This window comes from Anabas testudineus, chromosome 7 (assembly GCF_900324465.2).
Source record: "Anabas testudineus chromosome 7, fAnaTes1.2, whole genome shotgun sequence".
Classification (NCBI taxonomy): Eukaryota; Metazoa; Chordata; class Actinopteri; order Anabantiformes; family Anabantidae; genus Anabas; species Anabas testudineus.
This window is the reverse complement of record NC_046616.1, coordinates 19962440-19978568: the sequence shown is the minus strand read 5'-3', so window position 1 is coordinate 19978568 and position 16129 is coordinate 19962440. Positions and strand designations below refer to the sequence as shown.

Genomic DNA, 16129 nt, shown 5'->3' with positions numbered 1-16129 from the left:
CTTTGATGAAGAGAAGAGAGGCACAGACAATGTTCACGCTTTAGTAGACAGAAGGAGCGATGCAGAGGAGGGGGGGGGGGGGGGGGGGTAAAGGTCAGCGAGGGTTCGTGAACTGCTGCTGGTCATCAGCAGGCAGCAACATCACCTGACATCAGCAAAGACAGTTTAAACAAGAGCATTTTATTTTCTTCTCCTTCTCGTTCAGCCTGGAGGAAAAACATGTTCTGCGTAAGCTGGGGGAAAGTTCAGGGGGAGATGAAGTTACATGCATCCATGGAAATAGGACAAAACCAAAAAACAAAACATGAATGTGCAGCATGTAATTCAGCACGGTACAGCAGACACCCACTGTTATTGTTTTGCATGATTTTCATTTTTTAAAAAGGGGAAGTGAAATCCAGATGTCACCATCTGCCAGTCCATTAATGTCTGATTATATAATTCATTCTTTTGTTTTGTGCTGTGGCTTTCAACGTCCATCATAGCACTGCTGTGAGCAAAATAAACATTAACCAAAGGGCCTTTCAGCTACAGTACATTTCACAAGAATAACTAACAACACACTTCAATATGTGAGAAAACATGGTTTATTATGCACACTGGACACCCCGCCCTCCCACCAGCATCATACAGATTTACAACAAAACGAAAGACACAAAGTCAAAAAAATGTATAAATATGTTTTGATGAGTTTGCACACATCACCTTAGAGGGTATTCAGCATATTAAAATATTTCTCTAAAACAGTGAATGCTGCATTCACGAACAGGATCAACTGTGTCACAGTGTGCAAAGGTTTTACTCATATAATAATATAATTAACATATTCTAATATAAAGACACATCAATTCAAGTAGAGTACAAAGTTAACATGCAATGCAAAAACAGGCAACGCTAAGAGTCATTCTCTGCTGTCACATTCAACAGCATCTTTTGCATAACTTATTGTTGTGGCGTTCACAGGAAACCTTGTCGAGTCCTGCCACAAACCGACAAGCCCTTAAAATAAGTGTGTGTGCATGTGTGTGTGTGCGTTTGGCATTCACAAACAAAAGCATATCATAACCAACAGCGTTTTGCATGTCAGAGACAGTACAATATGTAAAGCATGTTCTCAAACGTCGCTTAAATAAAATTTCTTTTTTTTTTCTTCTCAACAGGTATAAACACACACCGCTTGAAAGACCTCACACTCCACTTTCTCGCACAGTTATTTCAGTTTTGCTGATCTCAGTAAGAAATCACACAGTTCATTTCATCGGCCAGTTCGTCCTCAAAGCGAGAAATCGACTGAGCGGCTCCGCGAGCTATCAGGTCAGCAGCAGCGCTCTCCATTTCGTCCAGGCTCATGTGACAGGCTTCAGCAATCTCCCGCTTGGCAAAGGTTACAAACTTTGGATCCCTGGCGTAGACACCGAGGCCCTCAGAGATCAAGATCTGACATTGGAGAGAAAGGGGATGGAAAAAAAAAATACAGTGTAAGTCATGATTATGTTGTCAGCTATTTAACTTTCCTGCAGGCACAACGTGCACGTTGAGCTGATAATCACTGTGTCCAATGTACAAAGAATTTCTCAGCTTAAAGAGTCACATGGCCTCTGGTCACAGGGCAACAAATGGGTTTGCTGTGCATTTAAGAGAATGGGAAAGAATTAAACATTCATCAGAAAGATTTTCTTACTGTATCAGTAGATTCCTGCATTAAAAATCAACACTGTTGATAATTGGCTGAATGGAGATGTGGGTTTTTCTTCTCACTTAAAGCATGTGTACAAGCATGGATTCCCAGATTCCTTAAAGGATATTACAATTTAAAAATAATGCACTTTCATTGAAACTGATGGGAGATCAACGCTTGTTTTGTGCGTAAATGTCTTCCAAACATTATCAACAGCTAGAACTAGGTGTTTCAGCACTTGGGTTTCTCAAATCAAACAAATAAAGAGAAACGTGTGAATCACGTACCTAGAGGGATTTAAGCAATTCAACATTCTGTGCATGCTGGAGGTTGCTACAGTATAAGTTTCTCGCCTGAAGAGATAAGCTGCTCTGTGATTACTCACCGACTCCACCAAACTGTCTGCACTGCCTTTGTCTACGAAGCTCTGATTAACTGGTGGCATCCTCATGCTGGTAAAAGTCCTCGTCTGGCCGGGGTACCACCCGGGGCGGCTTCCTGCGGGGAGGCTGGCAGAGCCGTCGCTCCACAGCGGCTGGCTGTTGCCGGTGACTTCGTCCACCAGGATCATAGGGGTGTAAATGAGCTTGCCCTTGTGCGGTGAGGGGGCGATTATTCTCGGTACAGGAGTGGCTCCAGCTGCTGCTGTGTTTGCCCAGGAGGCCGACGACAGCGACGACACGCTGCTGCGCCGGGAGTCCAGGCTGTGCTGGGTCTGTAAAAGCAGGAGCGGGAGAAGAACAGTGACACAAATGAGAAACATTTGGTGTTTGAACACTTGTGTTTTGACAGCGTGTGACCTCGCTTTACCTGTAGACGGGATCTGGATGGGGAAGTGTTCCCATGATAGGTTCCTGGGATGGGGAGATCATCCACACTGCTCTGTGGCCTCAGACACTGGAAGTTAAAGGCAGGCTTACGACCTGAAACAATAAGCAAAGAGATGTTAGGAAATACTTTAGTGTGTGGAGGCATTCACCAATCAAAAATAAGGTGTGACGCTGCTCTATAGGACCCTTATCATTTCAGTCCATGCTCTGCTTGAGTGTTGCATAACAAAAACTCTAGCATGACCCTTTGTAGAGATTTCCTAGCGAGCACCTTTTATTTACACTAGCAGAATCCAGACACCCATGGATAAAGGAGAAAAGCAAACCAAATCAAGTGTCTCACCTTTTGGTATGGCAGGAAGAAGTCGTCTCCTGACAAACTGTGTGCTGCCATTTTCATTTCCATTGTAGCCATTCCCAGTGTAACCATTCACAGTGCTGCCATTTTCATTGCAGCCGGTCATTGTACTTCCATTGCCATTTATGCTACTGTCCTCATTGTAGCCTGTGTATCCATTCCCGTTATATCCGTTTGTGGCATAGGGAGTGGGGCTTGTAGCAACACTCTCTCCATTCGTAGTGGTGTCAGTGTAACCGTTGCTAACAAAGACACCAGCATCTTGAGAATCATATGGTATCTCCCCAATGCTGCTAGCTCTGTCCAAGCTCTGGCCATTGTATCCAGTCTCAGTTGGGACAGGTGAAATAGGTTCTGGGTACATGTACCTAGATGATCCATATCAAGACATTCAGTGTGAATTAATAGTTCTACAATCGCAATTTTGCCAAATATTTCTTCTTCACTGTTTAACAAGAGTTCAAATATTGACATTTCTGTCCATTAAACCCAGCTGATTCTCTCTGTTTCTAGTATTTATGCTAAGCCAAGCTATAAAATACAGAGACAATATTAGAATAGCACTGAATTACATATTAATACGTAATTAAATGAATGCATTAATAATACATATTAATATTAGTATACACATTGATATACACAGTTCTTTCTTCTCATTTTGATTCCCGTGTCGTACCTGTCTACTGATGCTAGACTTATACCATCTCCTTCACTGTTGTACACATGCTCCGTTACTTCAGACGTAGCTGCCACCACTGGTTCTTCAACTACAACCTCTTCCTCCACTGCTATGTCTGGGGGAGGAGGAGGAAGAGGCAACTCGCTGATGGAGTCCACCCTGTTTGTTGAGAACAGGCACGTTAAGAACCTGCTGTTTATGGCAGGTACCAACAAATGAATTTAAACATGATTTAATAGAGACTCACCTAGGCAGGGGTTCAGACCTCACAGGCTGCTCTGTTACAATACTGACACCTGCCGGCTCTGATCCTGGTCTCTGATGCTCACGCAGGCTCGTCACCTGCTCTGTGATCACTTGGTCGTTGGCTATCTTGGGCGCTGGTTCGATTATCACAGTCGTCTGCTCTACCAGTGTGTCTAGAGGTGGCAATGGCGTAGCGGCAGGCGTGGTGGTCACTGATGTTCCATGCTCACTGTCAAAAATCTCATCACCTGTCATCTCTCCATCTCCCCCCTCCTCTTCCTCTAAATCACAGGCCATAGCCAGACGCATCTCTGGAGCAAGGTCCTGCAGCGTCCGCAGCCCTTGCTGACAGACACAAAAATGTACCAACATACAGGATTACTGCAATCGTTACTGGCTGTTTAGCACATACAGACAAAGAAACAACAGAGTGACTTCCATTCACTCAAAACGTGCTCGATATCAGAGCTTAAATGAACATGATGGTCATGAACATGCACAAGTTTGACAGTAGAAGCCTGTTTTCACATTCATCTGTTGAAGGAAGCAAGTTTCAGGTGATATCAATTAATTTGGAGCCAATGGTTGTTCAAGTGTGATGTGGGCGCATAGACATTAAAAATCTAATGTCACCTGCAGAGAAGCTGCCTTGTCCTTCCTCTTGGATTTCCTCTCCCTCTCCTTTCTCTTGCGGAACTTTTTAAAATAGTCCTGAATCAAGAAGCTGGCATAAAACTTCCCACAAGTCACCTCATCCCCTGAAAAGGAAAAGAAGACAGTGAGAAATGAAACACTGGATGTTGGTATAGTTGGAGGAAAAGACAAACTAAATAAATCATAGTAATAAAGACCTTTATGTGAATCTCCAGTGCAGATATTTTAGTTTCAAAAGCAATAGCTGCCTCTAAAGGCTAATGCTTCATTTGATATGTGGTTTCTCTATTCTCTGTTTTTCATCGTGGCTGGCAGCTATGTCATATATTTATTGTACCTCTAGGGGGTGGAATGACTTCATCGATTAGCTTGGGCTTAGTGCGCTTCCAGAGCTTCTTAATAATAATCTTCAGCTCTTCATTTTGCTGGTCGATGGGGCCTGAGGGCGACAAGAAATCCTTTAACAGCACCCTTATACCACTCCGTAATGAAGTCTCAAAGCATGAGGGTGAATGAGATGAGATGTTTGTCTGTGTTCAAAGATCAAACCTTCAGTCTTGATCTTGAGTGAAGTTCGCACAAGAGCGAACAGAGTAGCATTGAAGGTGACTGTCCCATCCGGGTGCAGTGGTACATTCATCGCAACCAGTCTCTAAGTGGACAATAGGAGGCAGAAGGAGGAGGTCTATTAATCTATTCCTGTTCCTTAGACCAAATGTGAAGCACTGGAAGCGTTGGATTTACCTTGCAAGCAACACGATGAGGACATAGTTTTCCAAAACCAAGGGGTGGCTGAATCCTCCGCAACATTGTGACGACATCAATGTGCTTTATACGACCGCTGCATAGGCAGGCAAACACAAAACAGATGTTAATGACAGATAAACGTGACCAAGGACATTCTGGAAACAGAGAGAGGGAAAGTGTCTGCACACTGCTGCACAATGCACTTTTTTCTTTTATGCTGATCTCTAATCGTCGTGCACCTGCACGTGCAAGGCTAAAGCAGAAAAAAGTAGCAGAGGATGAACAGGAATTCAGGGAGAAGTCTTACGTGGCCTCTGGATCATAGTCAGACCAAACTCTCTTAAACTCGTCCAGGTGATGAGTTCCAAGCACGGTCCAGTCTCGTGTCAGGTATTCAAAGTTGTCCATGATGACAGCAATGAACAAGTTGATGATCTGACAGAGAGAAGGAGGCTTTTAGACGCATGTGTTTATTGGAAACTATGTGAAGGTCAGTCCATACAGCAGGACACAGAGGCCTGGGATTATTTTAGCAGCCGGGAAGGATTTCTGGGTTTCTGCTAACACACAGATAATGATGTCAGCTGTCCAAACCATAGAAGGAATGAAAGACACACATGAAGAGATGACTGAACGTGAACCTGGATACTTTGGTTCTAAATTAGGCTTTAAGGAAGAAGAAAACAAGGAAGCTGAGAAAACAGACTAATAAAATTGGGATTTATATTTGTGGGAACTCAGCAAAACTGGTTTATATTTTATGTGGATTTCAGATTATCAGCACTACACAAAATTACTCTGTGGATGACAATGCTGATCATTTTAAACAGGTAATCTAGAACTGGACTGTATCCTCCCTGCTTTCATCTCATATTTTATCCCACTTGAAACACAAATCTGAATAAATTAAACCTGAATTGAATTCTGAATCAGGAGGCTGTGCTAAGTTAAATCTAAGGATGGAAAGTTTTACTACAAATGATAGAAACAACCACATGGATGCGATCCTCCTCAGCATCGCTTACCAGGTAAGCACAGAGCATGAAGAAGCTGATGAAGTAGATGTAGGACAAGTTGCTGCCGCAGGTAAACTCTTCACCAGGTTCAATGTCGGCTTCTGGGTCACAACGTCTGCCGGGCAGAGCTGCCAACATGATCTCCTGCCACTGCTCTCCAGTAGCACACCTACGAGGACACATACAGAACATGTTCTTTGCTCAGATTATTGAGGACTTCTAAATCCAATTTAAGGGCAGGATATGCTTTGGATTTGTGTCTAGTTGAAGGAGGAAAGAAAGGTTTGTGCAATAAAACAGGTATTATTGTATATCTATTCTATGGAAACTATTTAAACTGGCTAAATATTGTTTCAAATTATTCAGATTTGACTTAATTGAGGAAAGTAAATTATGTGTTGGCCATGTTCAGCATCTGTGTCTATCTGGATAAAATGACTCTCACCTGAAAAGCACCAACACAGCCATAAAGAAAGTCTGGAAGTTGCAGTTTCTGTTTATTTGTGTGTCTTCATCAATGGCCACTTTCCCAAATGTCTAAAATGAGAGCAGTGCACTCAGTGAGAGACATCCAGTTGGAATCAGAGGATCAATTCCTTCATTTGATATGTGGTTAAAGTGACATGGTTTGGATGTCTCACCTGCATCCCAATCACAGCATAGATGAAGAAGATCATTGCGATGAGCAGACCTACATAAGGCAGGGCCTGAGCAGGTAAAGGTTAAGAGGACGGTTCATGACAACATTCTCAAATCAGGCTTTAAGCTAATTATTAGTAACACTTTGCTCTGGGCTGCACTGACCTGGAGGGACTTCACAAAAGTCCAGAGAAGAGTCCGAATGCCTTCTCCTTTGCTGAGCAGCTTGACCAGCCTCAAGACTCGGAATAATCGAAAGAATGTGATAGACACTTTTCCACTTTCACCTTTGCCTCCACCCTAGAAAAGACGAAGAACAAGTAAATATATACACAACTTACACTGCTAGCACATCTCTTGAGGATAAATCAGAAACCTAAGACACATTTGAAGCACCAGTGGTTGAGTGCAACTCTCACCTCACCGTGGCCGCCTCCTCCCTGGATCGATATATCAGGACAAAAACATCAGGCGGAGACACAGTGTAGGAGGAAAGAGGTTAAAAACTAAATAGGATTGGTCACAAATCTCAACACACTGCTTGTTCTGTAAAGTCAGTGGAAGTCATGGTTAAAACTTGGATTTTACACAAGTTAATGAGTGAAAATACCCACAATGGCACTTGTAACTTTGAGTTCTAACACTGATAAGTTCACATTTTTGCAGGGCAGTAGATGAAACACAACAATTTACATGAGCTTTTGAAATGTGTCTCTACAATAAACTTGCTTGTTTCTTCTTCCTTCGGCTAATAGAAATCAAAGAGTGAGCAAACTTACACTGAACTCAGAGACGGCAATGTCCAACACGCTCCCCACGACAATCAAAGCATCAAATGAATTCCAAGGATCGATGAAATAGTGCTGCAATGGTAGAATAAGTAAACTGAGCCCAAAGTGACAGTGGTGACAGCTGCTGTTAAAGTTAGCTGCAAATGTCAAATAAGGAAACCTCACATGAGCCCGCAAAGCCAGCAGCTTGATGATCATTTCTATGGTGAAAACCACAGTGAAGATCATGTTGAGGATGTCCATGATGGAGGTGAAGAGCTTCGACTGTTCATAATGCTGAGAGAGGAAAATCTTCACGTCACCACACAGACACAATCATAACGTTCGTGTGTATTTGAGAGACCTGTGTGGTGTGGTACCTGAACAGCCAACGTGAGGGTGTTTCCCAGAATCAGCACGAACATGACATATTCAAACTGACTGGAGTTGATAATTTTCCAAAATTTGAGCTGGGATGGGTTTTTGGGAATGTAAATCTTTATTGGCTGAGCTTTCAGAGCGTAGTACACACACTGACGCTGGGGCGAGACAAAAAGAAGAGGGCAAATGTTATCCACACAACAGAGTGTCTGTTCAAGGACATTATAATAACAACAATCAAAATAAAACTATGAATGAAGATTTTGTAAAATATCTGACTTGATTTTTATTGAGTTCACAGTTTTTGAACTCAGCCTCTCCTTGTTCCCGAAATGTGATGATGACAAAACCCACAAAAATGTTCATCATGAAGAAGGCGATGATGATGATGTAGATGATGAAAAAGATGGAGATTTCTACTCGGTAGTTGTAAATGGGCCCTCGGTTTATGGCATTGGCGTCCACAGCCCGGTAAAGGAGCCTTTATAGAAAAAAAAAATACACAGAGATGAGGATATCTTACTTGTTCAAACATTAAGTTAGTTGCATGTTGTAGTTTTAAGACGCAGCTGATATAGTTGTTGAAGATACAGTTGCTGTTGTTTTTCTTTTTGTCTTTTTTGTTGTCAACAAGAAAATGTATAAAATAGCATTAGCCTTTTCCATAACAATAAAAATAGTTCAAGTCAAAGTGTGAAGCTGAAACTCACTGGGGCCAGCCTTCAAACGTAGACACGGTGAATAGAGCCAGCATGCCCATCAGCACATTGTCAAAGTTGAAATCGCTGTTTTCCCAAATCCTCTCTCTCACCATGGGGTGGTTCATGTCTCCGTCTTTATAGACCACAAACGTTCCCCTAAAATCACACACAGGCGGACACACACATAACTTTATGACGCACACGCAGCGTGCTGAGAGACTGTCAAATACATTATTATTGTGTGAAGAAATAAATAAGGAAAACTGACTTGCACTCCTCTGGAGTGTGTTTGGCTTCGTCTGTGCAGCTGTAGAATCTGCCCTGTGAAATGAGACAGAGGAAAGTTTTAAAAACACTCGCCAGTCAATTTTTGTTTAAAACTCAGATCATAGAAATCATAAAGCTGAAAGCATGAACGTGCACCTTGAAGAGCTGCACTCCAATACATGCAAACATAAACTGGAGCAGAGTTGTGACAATCAGGATGTTGCCAATGGTGCGGATTGCCACGAACACACACTGCACCACATTCTGTGAACAATAAGACTCATGTGTGAGTTTTAAATAGCAATAAATTACATTTAAGAAATATTGAGTATAGATATTATACAGGATAAACAACGGAACTGACCTTAAGTCCCTTTGCTCTGTTAATGGCTCGAAGAGGTCTGAGCACACGCAACACTCGAAGTATCTTCACCACGGAGATCGCACTTGAACTGGGAGCAACAAGGATTTAGAGAAATGAAAAGCATGATAAAAATGTAATAAATACATTGGAATTAGTTATACTAAGAGCAGGTTATAGTAGAAAACAGAACAATGTTGAAACAACATTAAGAACATTAAATAACTTGCTTTAACTGATCCCTATTTATTACCCTCAACCCTGTACACTTCCATCGAGACATCACTCCTATTGACTTTCCTGTCAGAAAAGTGCCGTTTGTGTTGGGTAGTTATCTACTCACTGCAGAAAGAAGGACGTGAGTGACACACTGACGACCAGCAGGTCAAGGAGGTTGAAGGCATTTCTGCAGAAGGAGCCAGTGTGAAGAAAAGCCCCGTAGACCGTCATCTAGACACAAGCAAAGAGGAGAAGGAACTCATTGGAAACTTCTATTGTTAAATTATGCTGTTTTTGTTTTACCACTGTAACGTTACCTTTAGTACTATCTCCACTGTGAAAACTGATGTAAACACATAATCGGCGTACCCAAGCACCTGAGGAAAACAAAAATCAGTGTAAGAGTTCATTCCTAACTTATCTTATAAGGGTTAGTGTGAATGAATGGACTTGATGGAGGTGATGTGGCAGTGTGCTTCCAAGAAGAAATGCAGCAAAAGCTCTGATGCGTTTGGTCTTACTATGTTCCTGAATGAGTGAGATTTGATTGGATCCTCAGCAGCCAGGGAAATACTACTGAGGATGATGAAGATGAGGATGAAGTTGGTGAAGTAGGGGTGATGGATGAGGTTGTGGCATGCAACTCGCAAACTGACAATGAGAAGGAAAAGTGGATTATTGTTTTGGTTTATTGTAGCATCTATCATTATTTTGTAGAACTTGGTTAATTGGGCGCCGACTGTACAATCGCAGATTACCAGTTTTTTTTTCCAAGAATGAAGAAGGAGCTCCCATCGGGGATTGGCACGATCTTCTCTTTAGGCCCAGAGAACTCTGGCTTTAATGGGGCAACTCCTACATATAAAAAAATAAAACAAAAAATCAGAGAGTACCCCTCAGCTGGTCTACTGTTTCTGCTGCAGGACGTGACGTTCATCACACTCACCCTCCAGTCCCTCGATGGCCCTCAGCTCCTCGTTCTCCTGCCAGTCATCATCTTCATTCTGCAAACACAATCAGCTGTTGTAACTTTGTTATCTCACTTTTCACAAATGCCCAATAATGTGCCTAAAAAAAGATGAAAGACTTTTCACCCCTGCATCTTCATCCTCCTTCTCTTCATCCTCATCCCACTCTTCTTCCTCTTCCTTCTTCTCTCTGAAATCACAATTAATCATTAATCAACTTTCATTTGTCTTAACATTGTTGGCACATGCATATCTCTTACACCACTCGTCACTAACACTGTCTTACTCGACTTTCTTCTTTCCGCCGCCTCCTGCCAAGTTGTCCACAGCGATAGCCAAGAAGACATTAAGCAGGATGTCTGACCACAAAATTAAGGAATCAAGTTTGTTCCACTGGGAGTGAAAGATCCAATATAATGTTCAGACTGCGACGTGATCAGAACACACTGCTGATCACTTCATGGAAAAGGATACAGTTACCACAAACAAAGAGGATGACAAAGTAAATGCAGACCACCATGTTGGGGAAGACTGGGCCTCCGTAGGCCATAATGCCATCGTACATCACAGCGTTCCAGTCTTCTCCGGTGAGGATCTGCAAAGAAAGGCAATCAGAGAGGAAAGAAAAGAGAGGCACAAGTACCCAGACAGAATAGCAGTACTGTAATTACAGAAATACCTTCATGCAAAGAACTGCTGCTAAATAAACCTGGTGATAGAAGCCTGTGAGATACTGTGGCTCAAATCACCTGGAAACACGTGAGCAGAGCCTGAGGGAATGAGTCAAAGGTACTTCTCTTCATCTGGGTCTCGTCAAAGTTGAATTTGCCTCCAAACAGCTGCATGCCCAGCAAGGCAAAGATGATGAGGAAGAGGAAGAGCAGCAGCAGAAGGGAACAGATAGCTTTCATGGAGTTTAGAAGTGAGTTGACCAAGTCAGACAAGGCAGCCCAGTGTCTAGAGATTCCAAAAAATCAAAGGGAACAAGGACAAACACCAGCTCATATACTGCATCAAACACCTGTAAAGATAGTAAAATGAGTCCATCCATGCAGATGTGTAAAAACCTCCATGTAGGAGACTGGGGTTCGAATCCCAGCTGCCTTGTAAGCATCCACCAAATGACTAAATGTAAATATGTAACCATCATCAAATCCTATCAGTTACCGAGTCATCTTAAATATCCGGAGCAGTCGGATGCAGCGCAGCACCGAGATGCCGATGGGTGGGACAACATCCATCTCTACGAGCAGCGTCTCCAGGATGCCACCGCACACCACGAAGCAATCGAAGCGGTTGAAGAGCGCCATGAAGTAGATCTGCAGACCAAAGGCGTACATCTTCATCAACATCTCCAGAGTGAACAGCAGCAGAAGGATCTTGTTGGCTCGCTCTGAGAAAGAAATAAAAAGGAGGAGATAAAGTCATGGACGGTCGAAGGTCGGGAATAAGAAATATGAATTGAGGTTAAGACCGAAATGTTTAGTGCGCTCTTACCCTGCATTTCTGTGAGCCACTTTGGCTGTCCATAATGCTCGGAGGCACTGGCCACTGTATTGAGAAACACCAGCAGAAGCACCAGCCAGTAGAAGTTTGTGGTCTTGACGGCTACACGGCAATTCTTCCTCATTGTGTGATTCAGCTGGCACAACTGGTCACTAAAGGAAGAGTGATGAAGGACAGGGGTTTAACCACAGATTAAATTCAAATGTTACTTTACATAAACAACTGTGTGCATCTGTGTACGTCCAATCATGATTAATATAATCAGTTGTGAAAGATACAGACGCAAGATGTATTACTTCGAATTGAAAGTCTTACCAAAAGCTATTGGCCATCATCTTTGCCCTAAGAAAGGAAGAGGATAAGAAGGAGATTAGTGACTTCCTAGTTGCTAATAAGGTGACGACAAAATGCTGTTTCTCTGCTGCCTTACATGAGAGAAGCACAGCAGCCGTTGTCGTCATCGAGGTATGCTATATCATCATCCGAGTCTGACTCTGTTGAACAGAGAGCAGCTGACTGTTAGAGAGCTCCACACAAAATAATTATAGTAACGGACGACGACAGCGGTCATACCTCCACCATCCTCACTGTGTTTGTACCAGCCAAACTTCTTCATCATCTTTTTCTTCGCAATTGCAGCACCTTTGAAGACAAACAGGCAGATTGTGTAGGTGTTAGGTGTCAGTGTTTGGGTGTGACTGTGTGTACAGAAAGTCAGTGTAAGTGTGTGTGAAACTAACGCTTGTTTCCCCTCTTCATCTACGTCCTCGACCTCTATGAGCCAGTCCATGTAGCCAATCATGTCCTCCTCCATCTGCTTGCTCTCTTGTGCCTTCTGCAGCTCACCACGTGCCACAGCTTTCTCTCTTTCCTTGGAGAATTCTCTATGTAACAAACAGACATAGACAAATTTAGGAATTGAGAACAATATAGAATAAAAACAGGAGGGATTCAGTTTGTTTCTAATAGTACTGCAAATGCACAGATGGCTGAGTATTGTAGAGCACAGACTACCCACCCGCTCAACACACCCAATACGAGATTAATGATGAAAAATGATCCAAAGATGACCAGAGAAACAAAGTAAATCCATGGAATCTCGTAGCCAATGGCATCATTCATCTGTGCAGAGACAAAGTGAGGTTGGGAGTCAAAAGCAAACAAATACTATATGTGGAAGCTACAGGGGGTTCAGAAACATGTCTATGTACCCAGTAGAGCACATCTGTCCAACCCTCCATAGTGATGCACTGAAAAACAGTCAGCATGGCAAAGAAGACGTTGTCAAAGTTCGTGATCCCGCCGTTGGGGCCCTCCCACTTGCCCCTGCACTCAGTCCCATTTCCTTCACAAAAGCGCCCATTCCCAGCAAATGCACAAGGTGACGGGTCATCCTCTATCATGAGACCTAGAGCAGGGAAGAACAGCAAGACAAATACAGGCAGTTTAAGAAGATATCTATACAATATGGACCGCGTATAGAACAGACAGAAGATTTAGTTCAGAGAGCAGACACCTGTGCTGATAGAGTAGCACGTCTTGTGCATCCTGCCGATGAAGAGCTCCAAACCGATGATAGCATAGATGATGATGACAAACATGACCAGCATACCGATGTGGAGAAGGGGCACCATGGCTTTCATGATGGAGTTCAACACAATTTGTAAACCTGATGAGACAAACACACACGTTCACAGTTCTCAGTGCTGATTTCTTTTTTAACACAAACAAAAGACATTGCATCTCACACAAAAAGACAAACGCACTTGGAACTCCAGATACAAGTCGAAGCGGCCGTAACACCCTGAAAGCTCTAAGAGCTTTAACATCCAGGCCTCCAGGTTTTCCTGCAGCATGATGTGCCTCCCCTGGCTTATGGTCCGTCATGGCCTCTGCTATTACACTGAATAAGCTGCACATACACGGAAAATAGCAAATATTAGTGATAGAGCCTCTGTGGATGCACGCTGTGACTGCATGAAGCATCAAAATACCCGACAATGACGATAATGAAATCAAGCAAGTTCCATCCGCTGCGTATGTAGGCGCTGGGATGCATGACTAAGCCGTAAGCAAGAATTTTAGTGAAGGTCTCGACGGTGAAGATGACAAGGAAGATGTACTCGACTTGTTCCTGTGAACAAAGGATACAGTGACGAAAGTATGGTTAGGCAAAATTGGCATGACCTTTTCTAAAATTGAATGAGTGCGTCTAAAGGGAATAAATATAGAACAGTCCTGAACAGTACAGTACTAAATTGACATTTAGAAACTGTGAATTATTTCTCACTGCATGTACCAATAAGTGGCCTTATCTGACTTTTCATGCTTCTTTCTTCGAATCACGTGCGTTTTCATTAAGGTGTGGTTGCAGTGGCTTTCTAACCTCTTAACCTACTGCCTAAGACACTTTTAAGCCTGTCAACAAATCCCTCTTCTGGAACCTTCATATTAATGCGTCTAATCACTGCTAGCACTGTCACTAGGACTAATGCTGCCACAATAATCCATGCATGGTAAGGTTTTATGTCATATGACTGGTATTCTCGATAAACACTGACAATTGCCAAAACCTGATGCAAAAATTGAGAATAACTGATGTTAAGTCGGTGGAAACGAGCAGCTTAGCTCCTCTGTGAAATCCAATAAAGGGATCTGCTAACATGTACCCGCTGGAGGTGTGAGTGCACGAGTGTCCCTGCTTCAATTTGAACTAAAACCAACTAGAATGTACAGATTGTTTTAGACCATGCAATAACAACAGTGTGACATGGTTGATGTTTAGGTCAGTCATGATCCTTGACACGGTCAACTAGATGACACACAGAGATCCTTCCCTCAGAGATCATCGTCACCCCACAGAACACTATTACTGTCTCAAGAACTGTTCCTACCATCATCTAAATACTTTGCATAAGAAACTAAAGTTGATGTGTCCTACACTTTTGTCAGAAACCTTCTGTCTTCTGTCTATCTGTCTAGTGTGCTCCACTGACTCCTGAGGAAGAAAATGAATCATAAAAACACCTGTTTCTGTTTGTCTATGTATTTTGATGTACATATTCATGTATTAGGAAATAAATCAAAAGTTAGCTAGGTCAGCCTAACTGTGGAGGATATGCAGTGAGTATACCGTACATAGGACAGCCTAATGAAGGCCCTGAGGTGAAATAAAGGAGATCCTTTCAGTAAGTCAAGTTTTAGTATAATCATTCACTTCCATGTCACATCAGCTGAACATTTTGACATCGGTAAAATATGTGTATCTCTTAGCTGGAAACTCACCAGTTTGTGATTGGTAACGTTCGAGTCATCATCTGGATATGGCTTGGTAACACCCATAGCCACACAGTTTGCAAAAATAGATATTAAAATAAAAATATCAAAGGGTCTAAGGATTACAGTTAAGGGTACAACAGTGCCTGTGGATGCAGCTTTCCAGACAGCACGTGTATAGGAAACTACACAACAAAATGTCAACTCATCAACGCGTCTGCATCATATGAAGGATTGTTTGTATTTATTAACACACATCAACACAGGAACCAACAAAGGTAAAGGATATTTCCACTCCACCAGGGCCAGTGCTGCCATGCGGATGGGGTTGCTGAGAGTGAGGCAGCAGAGGGCTCGGGGGGCCCTGAGGGCAGACTTGTTGGCTTGCATCGCTTTTTTGGCCCCCCCTCCTCTTTTTCTGGAGGAGCCAGTGGACCCCAGGGTGTCTGATTTGCCTCCATCGCCCCCAGGAGGGGCATCTGTCAAAAAAACACCCAGTTATAATGTTATAGTGTGTTTGTAAGAATGCTGGAGACGGACGGGTGTTGTGCTGTGAATTGTCTGGGCTGACACAGTCATTTAACACAAACCAAACAAGAAAACAGTCATCGTCCCCATCATTTCATCATTGTTGATGCAAATATCAGCACACATTTTGTTATCCAACGCAGTTAGGAAAGGATTGTACACGTGGCTGAGGTAACAGCCACGTATCCTGTCCTGAAGGCCTCATATTATAAGACCAGATGTGACCTACTTCTTTACTGGGAGCAGTGTACCACTAACTCAGGCACTGTCCCCAAGTAGGCCCATGGACACCTGTTGACAAAGCC

At 42.9% G+C, this 16129-nt stretch overlaps 1 protein-coding gene across 1 annotated transcript; it reads right to left on the bottom strand.

Annotated features, from left to right (window-relative positions):
- Positions 1-693: 693 nt before the first annotated feature.
- On the bottom strand, positions 694-15756 carry cacna1fa (calcium channel, voltage-dependent, L type, alpha 1F subunit a). Its single transcript, XM_026367145.1, has 46 exons — positions 15571-15756; positions 15306-15411; positions 14015-14154; positions 13787-13932; positions 13537-13689; positions 13232-13428; positions 13039-13142; positions 12767-12904; positions 12594-12667; positions 12451-12514; positions 12336-12362; positions 12012-12172; positions 11682-11907; positions 11264-11471; positions 10989-11109; positions 10801-10873; positions 10641-10704; positions 10493-10550; positions 10305-10401; positions 10068-10197; positions 9864-9923; positions 9671-9777; positions 9331-9418; positions 9123-9230; positions 8968-9020; positions 8709-8855; positions 8278-8479; positions 7998-8156; positions 7804-7914; positions 7627-7710; positions 7267-7287; positions 7013-7147; positions 6850-6915; positions 6654-6745; positions 6218-6377; positions 5500-5627; positions 5190-5286; positions 4995-5097; positions 4783-4884; positions 4425-4549; positions 3793-4136; positions 3543-3704; positions 2852-3234; positions 2489-2601; positions 2064-2393; positions 694-1437 (listed from the first exon to the last, which is right to left on the bottom strand). Exons 1-46 carry the CDS (start codon positions 15684-15686, stop codon positions 1231-1233), a joined length of 6090 nt encoding a protein of 2029 aa, XP_026222930.1. The 5' UTR covers positions 15687-15756; the 3' UTR covers positions 694-1230.
- Positions 15757-16129: the final 373 nt, after the last annotated feature.

Bases quoted from the DNA above. Each gene is read 5' to 3' on its own strand.
- cacna1fa (XM_026367145.1), bottom strand. From the start codon at position 15,686: ATGCAAGCCAACAAGTCTGCCCTCAGGGCCCCCCGAGCCCTCTGCTGC. The intron at 10,198-10,304 runs GTAATCTGCGAT...TCTCATTGTCAG, and splicing joins ATTCTTGGAAAAAAAAACTG to TTTGCGAGTTGCATGCCACA. The intron at 6,746-6,849 runs GTGAGACATCCA...CTCTCATTTTAG, and splicing joins ATGCTGTGATTGGGATGCAG to ACATTTGGGAAAGTGGCCAT.